The sequence below is a fragment of the Psammomys obesus genome, unplaced genomic scaffold (assembly GCF_907164565.1).
Source record: "Psammomys obesus unplaced genomic scaffold, mPsaObe1.curated_primary_1811, whole genome shotgun sequence".
Classification (NCBI taxonomy): domain Eukaryota; kingdom Metazoa; phylum Chordata; class Mammalia; order Rodentia; family Muridae; genus Psammomys; species Psammomys obesus.
Window position 1 is genome coordinate 12,642,576 of NW_026592890.1, and position 23,686 is coordinate 12,666,261.

General features: G+C 38.3%; 1 protein-coding gene across 11 annotated transcripts in view; it reads left to right on the plus strand.

Annotated features, from left to right (window-relative positions):
* Afdn (afadin, adherens junction formation factor) overlaps positions 1 to 23,686 on the plus strand; it is a 122,655-nt gene that overhangs the window by 39,175 nt on the left and 59,794 nt on the right. For 8 of the 11 annotated variants that reach the window (XM_055616089.1, XM_055616092.1, XM_055616090.1 and 5 more), the window contains exons 5-10: positions 987 to 1,147; positions 8,761 to 8,918; positions 12,720 to 12,831; positions 14,224 to 14,391; positions 19,969 to 20,063; positions 21,036 to 21,298. In XM_055616089.1, coding sequence (XP_055472064.1) covers positions 987 to 1,147; positions 8,761 to 8,918; positions 12,720 to 12,831; positions 14,224 to 14,391; positions 19,969 to 20,063; positions 21,036 to 21,298 — 957 coding nt within the window. Of the gene's footprint in view, positions 1 to 986; positions 1,148 to 8,760; positions 8,919 to 12,719; positions 12,832 to 14,223; positions 14,392 to 16,910; positions 16,956 to 19,968; positions 20,064 to 21,035; positions 21,299 to 23,686 lie in introns of all 11 variants that reach the window. The other 3 variants (XM_055616096.1, XM_055616097.1, XM_055616098.1) reach the window with 1 other exon arrangement.

The following is a 23,686-nucleotide window of genomic DNA, read 5'->3' on the forward strand; positions in this document are numbered from 1 at the left end:
TTCAGTTGTCTCTATGTCTTCAGCTAGTCCTTTGAAACTCACTTCTGAGGTATTGGTTTCAGAGTCAATTGTGGTTCCATATTTAGCTCAAATAAACTGTTCACAGTTGGCAGTGTTAAGAGCAAAGCAGATTTTTCTTTTCAAATTCAGATGCACCTTGAACATTTATGTTCTGTTGCAACAGCCTGGTTGTGGGTGTAGTCTCCTAGGAGGTGATGCTTGTGAACAGTAGTAAGGAGGGTTATTTCTTCTAGTTATACAGTGAAAAGCATCCTAGAACAGGAGAGTTTAAACTAACATCGTGTGGCTTATTCTTGCCTTTATGGGAGTTACTTTATTTGGTTTAGAAAATGAACTACTTCAGATGAATAACCTGATAGCTTGAAGTGCAACTTATTTTTAAATAAATTACGATTACAATTACATGTTGATAGCATTAAAATTTATTCGAGTATTTAGATTCTTTTCTCTCATACATGCAGTTTTCTGCCCATCACTTTATACAGTTGATGCCTTTGCAGAAACTGTTGCAGCAGTATTCCTATGAAAGTGTAACTTCAGGAAGATAAGGATTGGTGAATCTTTTGGGTGTTAAAAACACTCATGCTATTTAATTTAGATTCTTCAAGACTTACTGTGATTTTAACTAAGGTTCTTCAATATATGCATCTTGTATTTGGAATGTTGTGTCATAATATCATTTGCTGTGTTTTAGCATAAAACCGCTAGGAACTGAAATACATAATCTGTACTTTTGCTTTGTTCTAGAGTAGATGACAGTTGAATTGTGTAAACTTACAAAATTTAGTTAAAGATTTCCTAGTCTATTCATCTGTATTTGAGAGAAACTGTATTTTTAATCTCATGGTAATTAGCACATAACTAGTATATAACAGACCTGTTACGGGGCAGATGTAGACAGATGATATTTGCATTTTTAACAGGAAAAATGTGTAAAATATTGTTGGTGATCTTTTTTCAAACAGTGAGAATTCTCGACTGGCTGCTGAGGTTTACAAAGACATGCCTGAAACCAGCTTCACTCGAACAATTTCCAATCCGGAAGTAGTTATGAAACGGCGGCGGCAGCAAAAGCTGGAAAAGAGAATGCAAGAATTCCGGAGCTCAGATGGGCGGCCTGACTCAGGTACAGAGAGCTGGTTTTCTTCATATTCATTGTAAAATTATTCGGTTATACTTTCTTTATATATGTATTTCTTAAACTAAGAAAGTGGGTGAAGTATCCTTTTAATAGCAAGTCTGTCCCGTGTATGTCTTACGTAGAATTCTTTTCACTTAGAGATAGCATTAGTCACATGTACTGACCAGCGTGGTTCTTCTCCCCCATTGCCTTCAACCCAGAACATGTTAAATGTTTACAAGAAGCAAGAGAAAGATACCAAAATTTTGAAAATTATTAATCCATATTTTCTCTTTTTCACTAGGCATTCTCCTCTCAGCCCCAAACTACTATTTTGAAGCAGATTGCAAACTTACTAGCTCAATCTATAAATATTTTAGTGTATTTTCATGAAGGGTGAAGTCATAATAAAATAAAACTTCCTTACTATTGTGACATATAAAAAAACTGATATAACTGATGTAACTGTAATCCTGTAGTCATATGCTTACTCATTGTTTAAACTTTCTTGATTGCTTTTTTTTACTTTTGATTTTTTTTGAGGCAGGGTTTCTCTGTGTAGCTTTGGCTATTCTGGACTCGCTTTATAGACCAGGCTAGCCTCAACCTCACAGACATCTGCCTGCCTCTGCTTCCCCAAGTGCCGGGACTACAGGCATGCACCAGTGCGCCTGGCTCTTGATTGCTCTTGATATTTTTTTCTTGACACACATGAACAGACATGCACACATGGTGCCCATACATGTGCACACACGCATCATGACTGAGTCATCTGTTTAGGTGTCTCATTCTAGAGTTCCCTTTTAGTTTACTTATTTGTTGGTTTGTCTTAAAAAACTAAGGTATGTTAGTTGTTTTTTGTCAACTGGACACAAACCTGGGTTTATCTGGGAAGAGGGAATCTTAATTGAGAAAATGCCTCGGTAATATTGACCTATAGGCAAATCTTTGGGGTAATGTCTTGATTAATGATAGATGTGGGAGAGCCCAGCATGCTGTGGGTGGTGTCACCTCTGGGTTGGCAGTCTTGGGCTGTATAGGAAAGTAGGTTGAGCAAAGCCCTAAGGAGCGAGCCAATATGCAGTCTCTGGTTTTGTTTTCAGGTTCCTGCCCTTCAGTAGTTGATGGACACCGTAAGCTGACATAATTCCTTTCCTCCCCAAGCTGCTTTTGCTTATGTTCTCCATTGTAACAATAGAAACCGTAACAAAAGATACTAGATTATTTGTCTGACAGATTTCGGTGACATCCTTTGCTCATTACTATTTCCCCTTCTATTTTCTGTTTACTTGATTGGGATATTGATACAGGTGCAGATGAAGCTATTGATGTGGCAAGAATATTTATGGTAGTTGATCACTGATTATTAAAAGTTTTTCATGAACTCCTGGGTTTAAGACTCCCCAGTAATTTTCAGTCCACTGGAGCTGTTTCATTTCTTTTTGTGATATTCATATCTGAATCCAGTTGGTGTTTCTGTGTCTCAGCTGGCTTTCTTTCATGGGAAAATGGGGAGATAACTACTCCTTTGCCTGGGAGATACTTTTCAAGTAGTCCTTCTTTTAAATTATTGGGATTTTAGATTACCTGAATGTTTTCTGCAATTATGTTCTTACTTTCTAAGGATCTTAATAAATGATAAGTGTCCAAATAAAAATAAGTTTAGTGTTTAGATGTGGTGGCCCCTTCTTTTGATCCCAGGAGAGGCATGTGGATCTCTATGAATTCAAGGCCAGCGTGGTCTGCAAAGCAAGTTCTCAGCAAGTTAGGCTATGTAGTAAGCCCCCACCCCCTTTTTTAAGGATTTGCAATATCCTGAAAACGTTTAAAGAGTTTTGTGAAATTGTGTGTGTGTGCTTACTTTTATAAGGCAGAATTATTGTTTTAACACATAGTTAATTCCTATTTATATGGCAACATTCTATGTTGATTTATACTAGGTTTGTTTTTTGCCACTTTACAAGTGACATACTTGTAGAGGAATGTGGCTTCTGTTGCTGTGCATGGCAATGCAGGCTACACGCAGCACAGGGATGTACATATGATAAAGAGAGCTGAAATAGTTGGCATTACTGTTTGAATTACATTTTGGTTCTGTGTATTTTTAACTGTCTGAATAAAATTTTGAATTATAGCTAACTGGAAACTGTATCCAGCAAAGAACACAGTTGTTATAAAGTAGGAATTTATTATGAAGTAGTTTCATTTTGAATTTCAGAGAGAAAAATTGTAATTGTATTAGAGGTCTATATTGTTAATCTCACTTTAGCTCCCAAAAGTTTAGTCTGACGTCATCACTTGTATTTTTCTTGTAACATTACCTTCAGGTGCTTGGCATTGGGGCACTATAATACCGTCTTCAGTATACTGAGAAGCAAGCTTACTTGATAGTAGGAAGAGTCTGATGTTAGGATGTGCAGAATTTCTTTACAGACTTTTAAAATAATAGCTCATGTTGAGAAAACTCACTTTGTTTTGTATCTTTTCTCTCAAATCTAAGTCTGAGTGAAAGGATTTTACCACCTACCCAGGTTGCTATTACAGAGTCATCGCTGTGCCTGTGTTCAGAGGGCCCTGTTTCCATGCCTGTGCTTATAGACAGTAGGATATATATGCTGCAGGTACTGTGTCCTACAATGCAAGGTCACCTACCTGCTTCTGCCCTATGACTGTATAGTGTGTTCAATTGGAAGGTTTCAGTAGCCCAGAGCTGTGGTAGGGAGTAAGCCCTATAGTTAGCTCTCTTGTTGCTTCAGCATTGTATACTTGATTTGTCAGCGTTGTATACTTGTTTCAGCCTTCAATGCCTTGAAACTCAGTCTCTTTTTCTCCTTCCTTCCTTCCTTCTTTCCTTCCTTCCTTCCTTCCTTCCTTCCTTTCTTCCTTCTTCCTTTTTTCCCTCCCTTCCCTTCTCTCCCTCCCTCCCTCTCTCCCTTCCTTCTTTTTTTTTTTTTTTTTGAAACAGGGTTTCTCTGTGTAGCTTTGGCTGTCTCCTTGTAGACTAGGCTGGCCTTGAACTCACAGAGATCTGTCTGCCTCTGCCTCCCTGAGTACTGGGATTAAAGATGTGTGTTCCCATGCCTGGTTGAAACTGAGCTTTAATTGGAGACTTTATAGAAATTGTATTGTTAATGATTGTCAAAGAAAAAACCCAAATCTACAAGGCAGGTATGAGAGTGCATACCTATAAGCCTAGCACTATCTTAGTTGCGTCCTCATTGCTGTGATAAAATACCTTGACAGAAGCAACTTAAAGGAAAAAGGATTTAACTTACAGTGTATCATGGTGAGGAGGAACACATGGCCCAGTCAGGATGACATGAGCAGGGGCCTGACTGCTTTTGTTGCATCTGTACTTGGGAAGCAGCGAATGACTAGAAAGTGGGCCTGGGCCTATAAAGTTCAGAGTTCCCTCAGCTACCAATGTCCTCCAGTGAGAATCCACTTTCCTAAAGGTTTGGCAACATTGCCAAGCAACGCTGTTAGCTGTCTGGTGACCAAAGTGTCCACAGCACAGGCTGAGACAGTTTTAGGTCTTAAGGGCCACATATTAAGATCTGCTCAGGAACAAACACACAAACTTGAGAGATAGTGAGTGAGGGCCTTATTGGTTTCATAATTATTTAAAGTACTTTTGAGGTACAAAGGATTTTGTTTAAATCTATACTATCTTTTTTCATGTACCATAATTTATGTATAGAAAAAGAAGAAAGATTTAGTCTGCTGGGTGGTGGTTTCACATTTTTAATCCCATCAGTCAGGAGGCAGAGGCAGGCAGATCTCTGAGTTTGAGCCAGCTTGGTCTACAGAGTGAGTTCTACAACAACCAGGGATATACAGAGAAAACCTGTCTTGAAAAATCCCAACCAACAAACCAACCAAATAAATAATACAGAGGAAACCTGTCTTGAAAAAAGCAGCCAAGCAAGCATCTAACTAATCAATCAAACAAACAACAGAGCAAGTTCTAGAACAGCCAGGGCTATACAGGGAAAACTTGTCTTGAAAAACCAACCAACCAAATAAATAAATAAGTAAATAACAGGGCAAGTTCCAGGACAGCCAGGGCTACCCAGAGAAAACCTGTCTTGAAAAAAGGCAGCTAACCAAACAACCAAATAAATAAATAAGAAAGAGGGCCAGATAAACAAACAAGAAAGAGGGTCAGAAAAAAAATAAGGAAGAATACAAGTAACAAAAATTTTTAAAAGGACAAAGGAACACTCAGAGATACTTATGCATGCTAGCCACATGCCAATTCTGAAGATACTTCTACACTGTACGAAGAGCTAACATTGTTATTTAACTGGACTTTGGGAAATGAAACCATGTTTCCACCTGAAGAATATTCAGCTCAGAAGTGCACAAGTCATTAAAGTGCATGAAGCTGAGAGTATCAGCTTTTAGGTCCCTTGATAAAACATTCCCAGTATTAGAAGTATTTTGTAATATGGACTTAGATGCAACATTGAGATATATTTTCAAGAAAATAGTAAGCTTGTTGAGTGTCAGATATCCTGTGCCCCAGTATTTATTTCCCATAGTTACTGGTACTGCTTTGAGAAATGCTTTCTATATAGTTAATAAGCTACCAAAGAACTTAAGGTTGGGATGTGGCAAACTTTCTATTTAGCCTCAGGCTCAGATTTGGGGAGATTGCCATGGAAGCAGAGTGTAGAAGGTTGTGAGGGACTGTGCTATAAAAACAACATAGCCATGAAAGTACTATACTGCCCACATAAGGCATGGACCTCTGGCCTCCTGTCCCACAGTGATAGGCCATAAAGAAAAAACCAAGGAATCCTGAGAGGTAGGAGGAGGTCAGGATTGATAATAGACTGGCTGTTACTGAAGATGAATTTGGGTAGAGACTGAGTGTTTCTAGAGCAGATGCTTGGGTAGAAAATGGGTTTCATTTAAGTGTGTCTTATGAGGTGCTGACAAGTTTGAAGGTGTCCTTAGGCTGGTGACTCAGTTACTAGACAGGAGCCTGTGCAGCAATGCCAGGTGGACATGGGAGACAGGAGGTATCCTCACCTTTGTGGAGAAGTCACTGGGTAGAAAGCACAGAAGACTTATAGCCACCATTAAAGGACGTCAACGAGGCATTGTGATGTGTACTTACACTCTCAGATTTGATAGAAAGAGTCAGGAGGATTGATAGTTTAAGGCCAGATAATTAGACCTTACCTCAAAAATAAAACCTGATATTTACTGTGGACATTTACTTTTGTAGAAGGTTGCAAATTTAAATAAAACAGTTTATTAAAGACTTACCTATCTGAGCTAAGCACATGACTTAATGTTAGAACACTTATATCCTCTAGTGTGTATAAATCCAAAAAATAAATTGGTTCAAGATTTGTCAGCGTAGTGGCTCAAGCCTATAATTCCAGCACCTGGAAGCCTGAGGCAGGAGGATTGCCACAAGTCTGAGTTCGGCCTGGGCTTACAGAGTTCCAGGCTGGCTGGGGCTATAGACTATGACCATGTTTCAAAGCAAAATAAAGCAAAAGGAGAATAAACAAAGAAAAATATTATCAGGAGGAGAAATAGAAAAATCAAAGCAGAACTTGCCTACCAAAGGAATGGTTGAAGTCACACCATCTCCTTTCTTTTTTTCTTTTTTGAGACAAGGTTTCTCTGTGTAGCCTTGGCTGTCCTGGACTCTCTTTGTTGACCAGACTGGCCTCAAACTCACAGAGATCCACCTACCTTTACCTCCTGAGTGCTGGGATTAAAGGCGTGTGCCACTATGCCAGTTATGATGTCAGACCAGTTTTATAAATTTATATGACCCAAGAAACTCCAGCAAACTAAATATTAGGAAAGTAGCATCTTACTAAGAAAGTTAACAGTTCATTTATTAAGTTCAATGTTTTTATCAGTTAAAAAAGATTTATAGTAGTGTGTGTGTGTGTGTGGTTGGCTCTTTTTAAGAACGTGGGAACAGAGCACTCAGGGTCACCACCAATTACCTGAGCATGTCAGCTGAGCTGTAGTTTTCCTAGGACTCGTTCCTATGAAAGTTTTAATGGTGCAATTTTCATATCTCTAGCGGTGTTTTGGAAGCTGATCAGGCATCCAGACTCATACAGGCTGTGCTCCTGGACTTATAAAGTGGGTTTTTTTTTGTTTGTTTGTTTGTTTTTTTAATTCACTCTATGATGTTTTCAAAGAATAGCTGATCTAAAAAGCACCTAATATATTTCAGTTAATTCAGTTGACTTTTAAAATTGCAATTTCCTTGCTGAATTTCTCTTGCTTTGCTGACTCTTCCTTGTTTTCAAATTTGACTTACTTGACTTTGTGAATGCACATGTGACTGCAGGTGCACACACATCTAAGACCATGTGTGAACTCACAGGAGTTCATTCCTGCCACCTTGTAGAGTCTGGGGATTGAACTTGAACTAGGTTCAAGATTGAACTCGAATTAGGTTTGTTTGCAAGTGCCTCTACCAGTGAGCCATCTCACCAGCCCAGCTCTACGGCCTGAATTGATTTCCTTCATTCATTCATCTGCTTGCTTGTTTCCTTTTGAAATCATTGATCATTTTTGCAAGATTTCAATCATTTTATTATCTTCAGATTTAGGAATTGAGGAATTACAGTCTTTTGTGGGCATTGTAGTTGCCCTACTTTTCTGCACTTGTTGTGTCTCTGTTCTGCAGTTTGCACATACATTGCCTTGGGTTGCTTCAGGGCTTCTTCTAGGGTTTCTTCCTTCCTTCCTTCCTTCCTTCCTTCCTTCCTTCCTTCCTTCCTTCCTTCCTTCCTTCCTTCCTTCCTTCCTTCCTTTCTTTCTTTCTTTTTTTCTCGAGAGAGGGTCTCACTTTGTAGCCCTGGCTGTCCTGGAACTCACTATATAGACCAAGCTGACCTTGAACTCACCAGATCCATCTGCCTATGCCCAAGTGCTGGGATTAAAGACTTGTGCCATTCATTATTCCTGGTTTGTTTCAGGGCTTCTTAATCTTAAGTTATAAGTAGAAAAGAGGTTAAGAGAGTCAAATTGACAATAATGTGACATACGTGTATTTCCACTAAGAAGTAAGCATACAAACAACAGAACACTTGAGGAAATGTAAATTGCCCTTCCTACCTCCAGACTTACTCCTTACTTAAATGACTTTATACTTGCATGTAACATTTAGTTTTTACTACCTAAGATTAAAATGCCTCCCCCGCCCCCTCCCCCCAGTGGTGGCAAATCCCTCATGAAAGTCTTTGGACTTGAGTACTTGAGGTCTTCTGTTTCCTAGCTCACTTTTGAAATACTGGTTTGTTTAGTGGAACTAATATGTGGCTAATACGTATTTGGGTTCTGATTTGCTTCAGATGAAAGTTTAATGAGCAGAAGTGGAGAAAATAGACGTTGTGGTATGTGGTGGTTGGGAAGAGGGATGCTGGGGTAGCAGAAGAGAACCACACCACAGACACAGTCTGGAGTCCCTCTTTCCCGTTTCCCTGTAGTAGGAGGCAGCCCAGGTCGATATAGCATCAGTTGTAGCACTGTACTTGGTGCTTCAGTGCTCTTCTCGTAAGTGACTGTAAATGTTAGCAGCCTCTGTCATTAATCTAAAATGAACATATACTCAAATGTCAATTTTTTTTCAGGTGGAACATTGAGAATATATGCAGACAGTTTAAAACCAAATATTCCATACAAGACAATCCTGCTGTCTACTACAGATCCCGCAGATTTTGCTGTAGCAGAATCTTTGGAAAAGTATGGTTTGGAGAAAGAGAATCCCAAGGACTACTGCATTGCCCGGGTGTGTAACTACAAATTCGTACTTCTCTCCAGGACTGGTCATGCTAAGACTTGCCATTTAAAGGAAAGATTTTTTTTTTTTTTTAATTTTGGTGTGTGTTCACTCATGTACATGACCCCCTTCCACTTAACACACACAGGAATAATAAACATATAATAAAAAAGAATTTATGTTCTTAGAAAAATAAGATAAATTAAATAAAACATAGCCCAAAGTTGTTGTACCAAGATAACCTCATTATTAAAGTGTTGATAGACATTCTTCCAGTTTTTATTTTGGATGTATATGAGTCGAGAGGACTATAACTAATTTATGTGTGTTTAATTTATAATATATAAATAAAACAGTCTCATGGTGCTGCACGTTGGAGATTGAGGGAACCTAGTGGCTGTGCAGTCCAAGATGTAGGGATCTGCCCATGGAGAGGGCCCAGCTCTGCAGTCCGGTGTGGAGCTGAAGATCTCACAGCTCCCCGAGAGCCACTCCTGGGGTCTTCCATTGAAAGACTGGGAGTGTGATATCCTGGCAGTGACATCACATGCTCAGGAAGAGCAGGTCTTGCACGTGGAGGCTGCCCCCTGCCTCTTCCTTCCTTTTGTTTCTACTAAACCCCGGCCTTTTGGTGCCACGTTCAGGGCTAATCAGTTGATAGGCCAGCCACATTGAAACACACCTACAGACACACTCAGCAGTGTGCTTGACAGATACACTCAATCCAGTGTAGCCAGCATTCAGGATCAGCCATCGCAGGCAACGTAGTTGTATTTATATTAAAATCTGCTTTAATAATCACCTGCAGCTTCTCAGAATTACTCTAGTTATCAAGAAATGTAGTGATTGTTTATGTCCTAGAATTGATTCTGTAACATTAGGTAAAACAGCATATTTTCTGTTTAGCCATAAACCAATTAGAGATTCTTAGGCTCTGAGTCAGCTATAGTTGTATACTTCAGTATTTGTCTGGTTATAACTGACTGTTTCTTTGTTGCTTTTTTTTTTGTTTGTTTATTTTGGCTCATGGTTTAAAGGTACAGTCCATTGTGGTAGGCAGCTGGAATGTGACCTATTAGTCAGGAAACAAAGAAATAATCGTAACAGATTTTAAAACAAAGATAGCTGGTGTGTTTTATTATAGCAAGTGATTTAAAAAGAAAATATTTCATCTGTGTGTGTGTATAAGTGTGAGTGAGCATCCATGTGTGGGGTGAATGTCTGAGTGAGTGTGTGTGGTTTGTGTGTGCGTGGCAACATTGATGCCTTTGTCACTTTCCACTCTTATTTTTTTGAGCAGGTTCGCTCTCCCTGAACCTGGAGCTCATTGTCTTGGCTAGGTTGCTGGACTATGGTTTTCAGGATCCTCCTGTTTCCTCTGCCCCCAGCACTGATGTTAGGACATGTGCTACTGTGCCTGTTTGTTTATGTTTTGGTTGTTTTGTTGTTAACATTTTTATTCTTTGAGCACTTCATATGTGTACACAATGTATTTTGATCATACTCACCTCCCCATGTCCACTCTTCTGTCTCACTCCTCCCAGGTCATCCCAACCCCTCTCAGCTTTGTGTTCCTTCTTTTTTAAATAACCCACCAAATTCAATTTGTGCTTCAGATGCATTTGGCCATGGGTGTGGGGTCATCAGGTAAGCAGTGGTCAGTGCACCAAGGACCAGTTTCTTAAAGAAGACTGACTCTCCTTCCTCCAAAAGTCATCAGCTGTCTGTAGTTCCTTAACCAAGGGTGGGGCTTGGGAGCTGGTCTCAGTGATGTGATGGCAACTGGTCTGATCTTATGCAGGCAACAACAGCTCCTGGTGAGCTCATGAGTGCTGTGGTCCTGTACTGGTCAGAAGACACTTCGTTAAGCACCTTTACCCACTGAACCATCTTGCTGGCCATTCCTCTTAGTTTTTATTTTAGCTTCTATATAAATTAGTATGTTCATTTTAAGTTAATGTTGCTTTTTCTTTGAGATGCTCACTTGATCCAGCAGCATTGCAGAAAGGCTTTCTTTTCTCTCCCCTAACCTTAGCCCTTTGATTGCTTTGTTTAGCCACTTGTTTCATGTATGTACGAGTCAGTTTGTATATTCTGCTCTTTGTTGATCTGTGTATCTCTTTTGCCTATACTGTAAATGTTTAGCATCTTGTCTGACAGGTGGCATTGCTCAATTATTTGACAGGGAGGTTTTTATATAAATCTATTTGATACTACATGATTTGGTCTTTGATAATGAACATTATAATATCTCCATCTTTTAAAACTAAGTGGCTTGTGTTTACTGTTAAAACTAGAAAGTAAAGCAACCATTTTATCAGGGACCTAAAGTTGTAGAAGCAGACCATGAGCTTTATTGACAGTCCTTTGTGAGCTTATTTAATTTCTCTGTAGGAACTCTTTACTTTTAGCCTTTTGTTCAGTCAGATCAGCTTTCTGCAGCAAGCTTAGGCAGCCTGGTTAATCATTTCCCTGAATTAGAAATACATTATATTCTTAGCTTGTCATAGTAAACTATAGCTGTTTCATAGTCTTCATTCATTTTATCTATTCAAATAATTATTTGTTGAGTATTTAAGGTTTTCTTTTCTATTAGCTATCTGCTAGAATACAAAGTTAAGAGATGCTCCTAACAGAGCTTATATTATTGAGGACTGAAAGGTCAAGAAATAGAACAGAAATAGGTTTTTCAGACTAGAGAATGGTCTGTGATGTATGAAGCATGTGGCCTGATCTGTGAGCTCTTAGTATACCCATGTACCTGTGGCCTAAAAATGAGTGGCGCAAAGAGAGACTAAAAGAGATAATTGAAGGTCAAGTCTTGAAATGGTAGGATATTGATTTTAATAAAAATGCTAATAAAAAGATGAGGTTATTATTTATTTTCCTTTAAAGCTAATTTGAAGCCTTGTAGAAAAGAATAATAGGTTTTACAGAACTATTTAATCTGTTTGGTGTGTAAGCACTATGATAGGTTTGTAATAAGATGTTTTCATTAAGAAATTGAAAACAGTGGATTGGATTCTCATGTTTCTTTGCACTGAATCAGAGTGTAAACTGCAGAATGTCTGTTAGAGGCCTCAATCATGTTCTCCTGCCATGCAGTCTTGTGTGAACGAGAAGTTGGCTACAGTAAAGATGCATAATAAGAGCATTGTTAAGAGTGCACTGAACACAATATCATCAAACATTTGCCTGAAAATAATGAAATGATTATATAATAATACCTAAACAGTCTACTTAAAATTAAACCACACAATTATCTTCGACAAAAACTGTTTTTAAGTTGTACATTGCAGATTTCAGATTATATTCATTTACTTTATAAATATTTGCTTAAATGTGAAAGATGGAATATGGGCTGCAGAGGATTACAGCAGAGGAGTTATTTTCCTTAGGAAAGTACTTGAAGGTTAACTATTCTATGTGGTTTTTCCATGTGAAAATTTATAATAAATGCAAATACTTAGTCCAGTTCATCTTAAGAGCCAGATGAATAAAAATTGCCAAATTGGCTGTCCAAGTAAACTTTTTGTTTGAAACAATTTCCTATGCGTTTGTTAATCTCTTGTTCAGTTACCAGTGAAAATTATTTATAGTGCTTCATAGGTTTGGTGTTTTTTTTTTTTTTTTAGCTCTTTCAAAACAGTACTTTCAAGGTAGGTACAGGACTGTGCCAGTACTCAGGGCAGGAAGGCCATGAGTTGGAGACCAGCCTAGGCTGTAGAGTAGGACTGAAGATAACACTTTTTTTGAGTACTTGCTAGTTTGCTTTTTAGTTGTATTCATTGTAAATTATTTTTTCATTAGGTCATGCTTCCTCCTGGAGCCCAGCATTCTGATGAAAGAGGTGCTAAGGAGATTATTCTTGATGATGATGAGTGTCCTTTACAGATCTTCAGGGAATGGCCAAGTGACAAAGGTAGAGAGTAAACTTGGTTAGGGGATTTCCTCTGTAGTTTGCCAGTCAGATTTCTGCTATCTCTTGTTCATCACAAATGTGTCAATGTGTGTGTGAGTGTATGTGATACCTTTTGGCTGCAGTTTCCCAGTTTTGGTTTGTTTTTTTTTTTTTTCCTCCATAAACTTGCTGAACAGCTCCTCAGTGGTACCTTTGCCTGTGGGCTCACACGCAGCTCTTTGGAGTGTTCTGTGCAGATGGCATGGCAGGTGAAATGCCAGACGATTAGCAGTGGAAGACCATCATTAAAGACAAGCTGTGAATCAGTATCCATACTGGTCACACAAGCTACGTGGTATTAGAGCTTTTTTTTTTTTTTAAGGACAGGGAAAGTAACCTACAAGTCTAAGAACAAGTTGATTAGTCCTTCCCCAGAGTCTTGAGAACCCAGAAGTGTTTGGTATTTCAGAACTTTTCAGACCTGACTGCATTTAGATTCGTAATGAGGTACTTTGAAGATGGATGCAGGTCTAAGCATGGCCTTTTTATGTGTGATATATACCTTATACACACAGCCTGAATATAAGTTGGCACATAATTTTTAATGTGTTGGTGTTCTACCTGCTACCTGCCGAGAGGTTTGTTTTTATTTGTGTCATGTTGGAAATTGTAGCATTTGAATTTCAGGTGTTTGGTTTAGGGAACCTTAGCTTGTAATTTGTGCGTATTTGTCGCTATTCAGATATTTTCTTCTACTTCAGAGCAGCAATGTTTAAAGCTGTGTTTTTAATGAAGTATAATTTCTAATATTAAGATTGACATAGCTTCCTAAGTGAGTGACTTTATGCTAATGAAGACATAAAAATCCTTCCTTATATCAATATTGCACATAGAGTGATAGTTTAAAAATAAAAAACCCTAAGAATAAGTGTGTCTCTAGCCCCATTACAATACTTATTTTGCAATATTCTAGAAAGTTATAAAAGTTAAGCCTTAGATTGAAATTTGTTTTGAATTTCGAGTTTATTTGAATTAAATAAAAATACGGTCAGCTGAGATACTTGTATATGTGTATTTATATGTGAGTGTTTGTTGACAGGGCTATCTACAGGTACAAGTTCATTTATTTTTAAACCTGTGCTCTTTACTAGCATATGTGTCCTTTGGCAGTTAGCTGTCAGTTAAAAATAATGTCTGCACATTGCTTGTTTGGAGTTTTTCAGGGCACACCAAGAAAATAGATTAGCTCATCCTTCACTGAGTAAGATGTCAATTGGGTGAGCTTTGCCCTGCTGCTCCTTGACAGATGTTAAAATATGTCTTGGTAATGTGTGGGCCAGTGGTTGTCAGTCCGTGATCATCCCCCCTCCTCCTCATTGGCTTGGTTGATAATTGCCATTGTAACTGTTCTAGGGATTTTAGTCTTTCAATTGAAGAAGAGACCACCAGATTATATCCCGAAGAAGATGAAGAAACATGTGGAAGGAAAGCCGCTGAAAGGGAAGGATAGAGTTGATGGGTCTGCCTATGGCTCTGCTCTTCCTCCTGAGAAACTGCCCTACTTAGTAGAGCTGAGCCCAGGTGAGAAAGCTGGCCATGTCAGGAAATGTGTTTTAGCTTAAATATCTCTACCTTTTAGTCTACTAAGTGACCATTTACTTAAGAAGTCGATAACAGTCATAAAATGACATTTTTTTTTTCATAAAACTAAAAAAAAAACCCAACCAAACAAACCCAAAACCTCAGGCTACAGAATATATTACTTCATGCACAAAAATAAAGTCTACATGAACAAAAATAAATATAACACAAGCTTTAAAGTAATAAGTAGCATTTAAAAGTTTTAGATAGTTCCTTTTAAGAAAACTTTTCCAAAGTAACTTTAATAAATGTACTAGAAACAAATTGAAATTTACTCTTCCTGGAGTCAATCTGTATATATAATATATGTGAGAGAAGGAGAGATTGTACTATTGTTTGTTTACACACACGCACACACGGTGTTCAAAAGGAATGTCATTAGATTTAACAGAATGTCTTTGAAATCTATCTTAGTAACTAGAAAGCTGTTTTAAAATAACATAAGTTTATTTTCATATTAATCTTCTAATTATAGCACTTATAGAATTCTTGCAAGCTAAAGTTGTTATAAGTTAGTCATCAAGTAGACAGATACTCTGATATTCTTTAAGTGTTGATATATACACACATCCCTCATGTAGAATGTATTTACATATATGTGCTCTATATGTTATATATTTAGCAGTTAGCCAAAATGACATAATTCTAATTTAGTTAAAATGGCATTATGTTACCTGTATTACTAAATACTATGAAGATATTTCACCTGCTTCTTTCTAGTTAGGAACTAAAATAAAAGCCAGTTAGTCACAGAAAAACAGCATAAAATAGAATTCATATATACTATGTGGTTCTTTGGGCAGATTTTTTTTCCTCCTTCCTTTGGTTTCCAATGTTCACTTTCATTTCTAAGGTTGTTTCAGTTTCTCCCAGCTGGCTATTATAATTAACTAGAGATTAGATATGTTCTTTGTGATTCAACAGTCTTAGGAGATAGTGAGTTACATCGATGCAGAGCAGACAGTGTTGTTCTAGGGTAGTAGTGCATGTTTAGTTATGCTGGAGGACCTGTGTTCATTGCTAAGCATCTTGTGAAGTGTTTAGTAGTGCTGCTTTGACCTCAGTTCTTTGACCAGGAAAAGCCCATTTGAAGTTTTGTGTTTTCACTGCAAATTGGAGACATCCTTGTGTTACTGTCTGTAATGTAAGGAGTGTTTGTTTATCTGAAGGAAAGAAGAGCAACGCACCAGTGAAAATGCCATTTGTTTTTTTAACTGAAAAATGTTAGGCTCTTTTTCAAGTATGGGTCTGTCCTTAAAATGTTATGTCAGTTGTAGAACCTATAAAGAGTTATAGTTGTTGGCAGTTGACAGTAAGTTTTAAATGTATAGTATATTTTTTACTACTTTCGATTTTGGTAGATAACAGGGAGGATATATCAGACATTATTCCAGGTCTTAGAGACAGGTTGGCAACAGCACAGATTAAACCCAAACCTTGGATTCTAATGAGTGCTTCCATTTTGCTTAGCTTTTACTTGTCGCTCAGATAATCAAATGCATGGAATATTTTGTTTTGTTTTTAAAAGATGATAGCCCCTGAATAAAGAGCAGTTCTGTACTCCTTTTCATCACATACTAGCAACAACATAATTACATATTTACTTGTGTGTTTCTTAGCACAACATTTATTGAACTCCTTTTATAGACAAATCTTATGAAGATGAGTAAGACTGTCCCTAATGCTGTGATGAACACAGTTCAGTTTCAGTGACTCTCCATGTCTATACTCCCTTCCAAGTTCTCTGGGCTGCTGGTAAGAGCTGCCTTCATATCCAAGATGAGGAAACATTACTTTTGTCATAAAGGTACTGGGTTTGGTGGCAGGCTTGAGTGCTATCATAAGGTCTTTCTTGCATCAGAGTATGTTATGATACCTTTTAGATCAGTATGCCAAGTGGGTATTTTCCATTATGAGAATTATTGATGCATATTGATATGTTATGGGTGGATAAGGACTATATTTCCACTAGGCACATTGTCAGTCAAATATCTGCTCTCAGTGTGGAGGACCTGTAGGTATTGGCAGGAGTTCTTTGAGGTGCAGGTATGTTTACAGTATTAGAGAAGAATGGAAGCCAGGGTGCTGATTTTCATGTGTATTGGATTTGAATGTGTCCTTTAAACAGAAGGAGCCAGCCAAGTGGGGTGGTAACCTTCTGTCAGGTTAACTCACTGTTAGTTAACACAAGCTGTCCTGCTGCTTGGTGACTCACCTATTGTCCTGCTGTTTTCCTTAACAGTCTGCACTGGTTTCTAAAACACTGACGGGTCTACTCTAGTCTTTTCTGCACAGCTTTGAAATGCTAGTGGGTAAAATATGCCATTTCTTCCTTTGAAACATCTCACTGACCTCACCCTTGCGTCTCTTCTCCTCCTTCCCTCTCCCACCTGTTCTGCATGGTCTCTGTCCTGCTGATGCTGCCTTCACCTGGGTCCTGGCATGTCTCTTAATCCCAGGGAGAAGGAATCACTTTGCCTACTACAGCTATCACACTTACGAAGGTAATGCAATGTTAATACTACTTTTGTAATTGGGGCACTAACAGAACCTCTTGGATGAACATTGGTTACTGAGCAGACGCTGTATGTGTAAGAAGTGTTAACACACAGTCTTTCTAGTCATACCTTGGAGTTCCATGTCCAGAACCCAGACAGTTTACTGGAAGCTTGGTCTTTTTTGTTTTTGTTTCACTGTTTGTTTTGTTTTCTACTTTTGTTTCCCAAGTTCCCTCTGGGAAGTGAATACAGACAGAGGATTGAGTACAGAGTTGTGGACTGCAAGTAAAGGACCTTAAAGTGCTTTTGGATTGTGTCTTGGTCAGTGTCCCTTTCATGCTTAGAGAACAGGCTAAGCATCCCTCACTTAAGTGCTGATGTGAAGCCAGAAGAGAAAGTGGGCTTTGTAATGGGTGGTCTCATAATTGATGTTGTTATTACCCAGGTACCCCAAATATGTGTGTTTTGTTGCATGTTAGATGGTCATGGAATTCGTATTTAAACATAGGTTCCATCCCCATGATACACAGTGTATTAAATTTATGTGAATATCACAGAATCTGGGGAAAATTCCATTATGAAACTTGGCTAGGGGTTCAGTAGCATGTTGTGTCTGCCATGGGTCTGCTTGCAGCCGGCCTGTAGTGCTCCTAACTTTCCACTGGAGAGGCATTCAGGTGCTGTGGACAATTGGACTGTATAGACTGCTCCTTGGAGTTGGGGACATTTGGAATGGAGGTTGAGGGAACACCCATAACATTCCTGCTTATGATCATCAGCTTCTAGGCCAGAGCTGGAGGTGGGCTGCCATGGGAAGAGAGGTCGGAGGCAACAAGCTCTTCCAGCCATCCTCACTTGCCAGACTCCCTCTGCTTGGACTAGATGCTCTGTCACCCACTGGTCCTGTAGCCATTAGGTTCTCTGTTCTCTACACAAGTTTGTTTCTGGTTTTCTGTTACAGTGAAGTATTAAGAAAGGAGAGACTGGGAAAGAAGCCCTGAATCTGTTGGTGTCAAAATGTATAGTGTCCATTTGTTAGTTGCAGAAGAATGCTGATGTAAATACTGCTCCTAGTAGACATGTCTTTCATGTTCTTGTGGCTTTAACTCACATGGTTACTTATTGTGTTCTTTGTAATTCATTTGTGTAGTTTGTGTGACTGTATTGCATTACCCTTTCACTCTTAGTATAGCTGTTTGCTCTAGAATATTAATTATTAAAGAAGGCCAGTGTGGCCTAGCTACCAAGGAGCTTGGAACTGATGGGGGCCTATTTAGTGAGAATCTTTCTAATATAAGATTAGAAGGTAGGAAAGGCAGTTTTTTACTTGCCCATGACAATCAAGGAAACACAATAGTAAACATTCCAGGAGGGGAGGAGTCTATGTCCAGGAAAAGTCCACAAAGCTTTGGTTTTGTTTTTGAGACAAAACCAAACTTAATGTATAGCTGGCTTTAAGCTTGTTTCCTTCAGAGTTAGCCTCCAAAGTGCTGATATTAATCATATACTACAATGTTTAGCTTTTGTGATTTTGATGTCTCATTCACACTCAGTTTATGAGAACAATTAGAGATGAAAACTATTCCAGTATAAAAGGAAACAGCACAGATAGTCCATTTTGGGGAGATCCATATTAGGCATATATGTCTCAGACATAGCCTGGTCTCATCTTTACCTAGATGTTATAGATTTTGATAATATTTCAGAAATAGAAAATATCAGTAGGTTGTTATTTTGTATACCCTAAAACTAAAGTCAGTTGTAGAGAACTTAGGTATTCATGGTGTCTCTTGTTTGTAAGAGTTCAGACCACATCAAAGCTGAGAGACTTCTTTGTGTACACATCACAGCCCTCCAAACTTCTGAACCTCTCATAGCTAACATCTGATTCCAGTGGCTGAAAATCACTTGCCCAGTCATGAAACAGACTGTGGAGACTCGCTCACTTTTTAAAAATTATTTATTTGCTATGCAGACAATGTTCTGTCAGAGTGTACACCTGTACCCCGGAAGAGCACACCAGATATCACTACAGATGGTTATGAGCACCATGTGGTTGCTAGGAATTGAACTCAGGACCTTGGGAAGAACAGCCAGTGCTCTTAACCTCTGAGCCATCTCTCCAGCCCCTCTGTTACTTTTTTAAGGAAACCTTTGCAACTTGCACTGAGTGTTGTAGCTGTGGTAGAAGCCCGGGATTGCACACACTTCTGTGAGGGTCACTTTTGTCATATGTTAGTTAGCTTTGAAAACAAAACAGGGTCTTCAGTGAGCACCATTTCTACAGATGGGATGGATAGAGTGGGTGAACAGTGCTGCTTCCTCCTTTTGCCCCTTACCCGTCAGAGTCAGGCTTCTGGCAGTTACATTCCACAATTTTTTTTTTAAAGGACACAAAGTTGGGTAGAAACAAAAGCAGAATAGATCTAGAGGAGTTGGAGGTATGATGTGAATATGATCAAAACATGTATGACATTCTCAAAGAACTAATTAAAAAATTAAAAAGCAAAAACATTTTTTCTTTCTGTCTTTCACCCTGTTTGTTTCCATGGGAGTTAAGCACTTCATTGGCCTTTCTTATCAGTGGTAGACATTGGAATCATTCGAGACTCACTCTTTGGACTGCTTCAGGAGGTCTGGGTCGACTGGAGGGTTGCTCTGTCAAAGCACAGCTATGCCCTCCAGCTTTGTTGTGCTGTGAACATGGTGGACATGGTGCGTTTGTCCTACAGAGTCACTGGGCTGCAGTAGTAGCTTAAGTGGTCTTACTCAACACAACTCTATCCTCAGAGTCACTGGGGGGAGACCTAGGGGAGTGTGCTGTGAAAAACAAGTAATTAGAAGGCATTGGAGTTAATGACACTCAACAGAAGCTGGTTGGCTTCTGTATCTATTTAAGTTGTATGATGTGGAGACGCCTTGGAAAGAAATCCTGAGACGTAAAGCTGTGCTCTCCTCAGTAAGGTAAACATAACCTTAGACTTAACAGTGGAGCTCTGTGCTTCTTTCCTTCTCATAGATGGCTCTGACTCCAGAGACAAGCCCAAGTTATACCGCCTGCAATTAAGTGTGACTGAAGTTGGGACAGAGAAGTTCGAGGACAATTCTATCCAGGTACTTGATCATGTCTGCTGTCTAAGCCTTTTACTGTAGTTCCTCTTTTCAGTATTTAATAAGCAAATACCAAGGAAGCAGCCACAAATAAATGAATGAACACGGTAGATCTTGTGTTTAACTATAAGTCATTCATCTTTTCTGAATCACTTTTCTCTGCGTTAGTGTGGAGGGAACATGATGTGTTTGTGTCTAAAATGTACCCACAGAAAGGTGGACTGCTTGTAACATTCTTCCCTGACTGTTTACTTCTGTTTAGAAAGTCAAGGTGCTAACAAGAGTTTTATATGTCTGTTTTAGGTTGATGGAGATAAAATGGGAAAGGTCCTACCACTGTGCCTAGCTCGCACCTTTCTTAAGAACATACAACAAAGTGTGACCAAAAAAAAAAAAAAAAAAAAAAAAATCTGAAGAAGAAAAGTCAGAATTTCACATCAAACTTGGCCAAATTACCTTTGCCCTTTACTTCTTGTTTCTGTATAGAAGTGAAATGCTTAAGTTTTTGGTTTTGATTCATTAGTTCTTAGCACAGTAGTTAAATACAAGTACGATTTAAAAATTATTTTCTATGTAGATTCATCTATTCATTACCTAGTTAATATTTAAGATCATATACTTTTTGTGAGTATGCGTGGGGGGGGGAGTGGAGGAAGTGGGGGTCCTGGGGTTGGAATCGATGGCTTTATACAAATTACTGCACTTCTTCCCCAGCCCATCATGTGATTCAAAAAGCAGAACATAATATACTTGAAAACAGGTTCTTAGATGTTAAAATTGTCCAACTATTTTGACATTGTTTTACATTATTAGAGAGAAATACACTTAAGAAAACTAAAAGTCTAGGGCTTTTTAGACTATCATAGTAGAACTTACAGTTTTTAAATATTTGTACTTCATGATGGAACTGTTTTTGGTTTTGTTTTGTTTTGTTCTTCTTTTTCTTTTCTTTTCTTTTCTTTTTTTTTTTTTTAGTTGTTTGGTCCAGGAATTCAGCCCCACCATTGTGATCTCACTAATATGGATGGAGTGGTCACTGTGACACCCAGAAGTATGGATGCGGAGACCTACGTGGATGGCCAGCGCATCTCCGAAACCACCATGCTGCAGAGTGGCATGAAAGTGCAGTTTGGCACCTCACATGTGTTTAAGTTTGTGGACCCTATCCAGGACCACGCTCTTTCGAAGAGATCTATGGATGGAGGCCTGATGGTCAAGGGCCCAAGACATAAACCCGGGTGAATTTGATAGATCAACTTAAGGATTTTAGAGTGTTTTGGCTATAAAGTAATTTCAATAGATGTAAATATATTTTTTCAGTTTATTTCATTTTAGAATTTTTCTCCCTGTGTGTTTGTGCATACATTTGTGTGTGCCTGTTCTTTTTCTGGAGGTGAGAGGATGTCTCTCAGGAGTGGGTTCTCTCCTACCTGTGGGTCCTGTGGATAAAGCTCAGGTCATCAGGCTGGCAACAAGCAAGCATTTTCACTCACTGCTGTTTTCCCACATTTTATTTTCAATTTTAAAACATCAAAGTCTGGAGATAGGGCTTATTGCTTAAGAACAACTGCTGTTCTTGCAGAGGACCCCACTTTTGTATCCAGCACCTGAGTTAGCTGTCCTTAAAGCCAGTTCTAGGGGTTCTGATGTTGGCACTACACACATGTTGCGCGTGCATGCATGCAGGCAAAGCACTCACCCACGTAAAATATTTTTTTAAAGATCAAAGTGAAGATTATGAATTAGGAGTTTATTGTAAATTTGGATTTGTTTTAGAGGAAAAAGGTAGAAAGATTCTGACTTAATTTTGAAATTGGGAATTCTAACTAGTATTAAAGTTACTTTTAAAGTTGATCTGTCCTTTTGTGGACCATCACTCTATATTACTAATAATATTTAAAAATCTTTCCTTGAAGTAGTTCTTCCTGACTCTAATCTCCCTTTGAAAAACCTCTACTAACACAAGGAGGAAGCTAAGATTTCAAAACATTTTAGCTCCACCTAGTGCTTTCTTGAGATCTTGCAATGTGGTCTCTTAATGTGAAACTTTTTTCTTTTCTTTTTTTTTTTTTTAAGTAAATTTCCTTTTGGTAATAATTTTCAAAACATACACAGTTTAGCTAATTTGTTATCTATTTTACAGCTTGATATAGTATTGATTTTGGAAAAAAATAGATGCTATAACTCTATATGCTATTTAAAAGTGTAACCTTCTGTCCAAAGTATATAAAAATAAGCCAATCTATAAACCAGTGTGTTGGGCTACTCTCTGTACTGCCCTTCTGTTTTGGTTTTTCTTGTTTGTTTTGTTGTTATTGTTTTGTTTTTCAAGACAGGATTTTGTCATGTAGCCCCACCTGGTCTGGAACTAAACGGTGTAGCCCAGGCTGGTCCCAGGTTCAAAGGTCCGCCTACGTAACGTAGCACTATTTAGTCACCCTCACAGAACTGACACTTTGGACCAGGGGCTATCATTCAGAGTTGACATTTTCTCTCCAGTGTGAGCACATAGCTATGCATCCTCATTTGCAGTTTCATGTGGCGTGGAGGAAGTGTTTCCAGCATCTCACCTTGATGTGTTAATTTTTTTTTTTTTAAATTTGTGTATTTGGATGTGAGTACCACATGTGGGTAGGAATCTAGCCCAAGTACAAAGTGACTTTATACTGACTTAGATGCCACCTTTTGGCTGTAAGAATCATACCTTTCTCAGTATTCTGAGCACAATAATAACATAAGGTGCTCAATGGATAATGGCTAGATATGTAAATAATTCATTAGTAGTGTATCATCACACTACTAATCCCCAAACTGATGTCTTGTAGACAGTTACATGTAGAAAGTTAATGATTATTTAGCCTTTATTAAAAAAGCATTAACTTCTTAGAAGTTATTCAGAGCATGGTATTGCTTTACATTGCAAGATATTTTATTTTCTTTGAGAATTATACAGAGGGATTTCTAATAGAAAAGTTGCTTGAGTTTATACATTACTTCCTTGTTTCAGTCTATAGAGAAAGCTTTGGAATTAAATCGTATAGTTCTCAGATGTTAGAACAATCCAGAAATAGCCATTGCCTTATTCTTGTTGACTTAGAGGTGTCTTTAGGCTCCTTTTTCCCTTAGGTTAGGACCAGTGTGTTGTATTTACTATATTTGTGCCAAAGAATATAGTTTTGTTTGTCTTAGCTTTGTTTCTGTTGAAAATGTGATTTTTGTTTGTATTATTTAAAAAAAATTTTTTTAGTTACATGTGTGTGTTTTGCCTTCATGTATGTGTGTGCATCATGTGTGTGCCTGATACTTACAGAGGCCAGAAGAGAGTGTTAGATTTCCTGAAACTGGAGTTATAGCTGGTTGTGAGCTACCATGTGGGTTCTGGGAACTGAACTCAGGTCCTCTGCCAGAGCAGCTGGTACTGTTAATCATAGAGCCATCTCTCCAGCCCCAGTTGCTTGTTATTAATATACTGTTTTAAAAACAGGACCATGAAAGTGTTTGATATACCTCCTAATAAAAAAGTTCATATATCTACTGTCATTTTTTAAAAGTCTATGTGCCAAAGTAAGTTAATTTATTAATGATCTTTGAACATTGGAGTACTCATCTGTTCTTGCTGTGTTAAG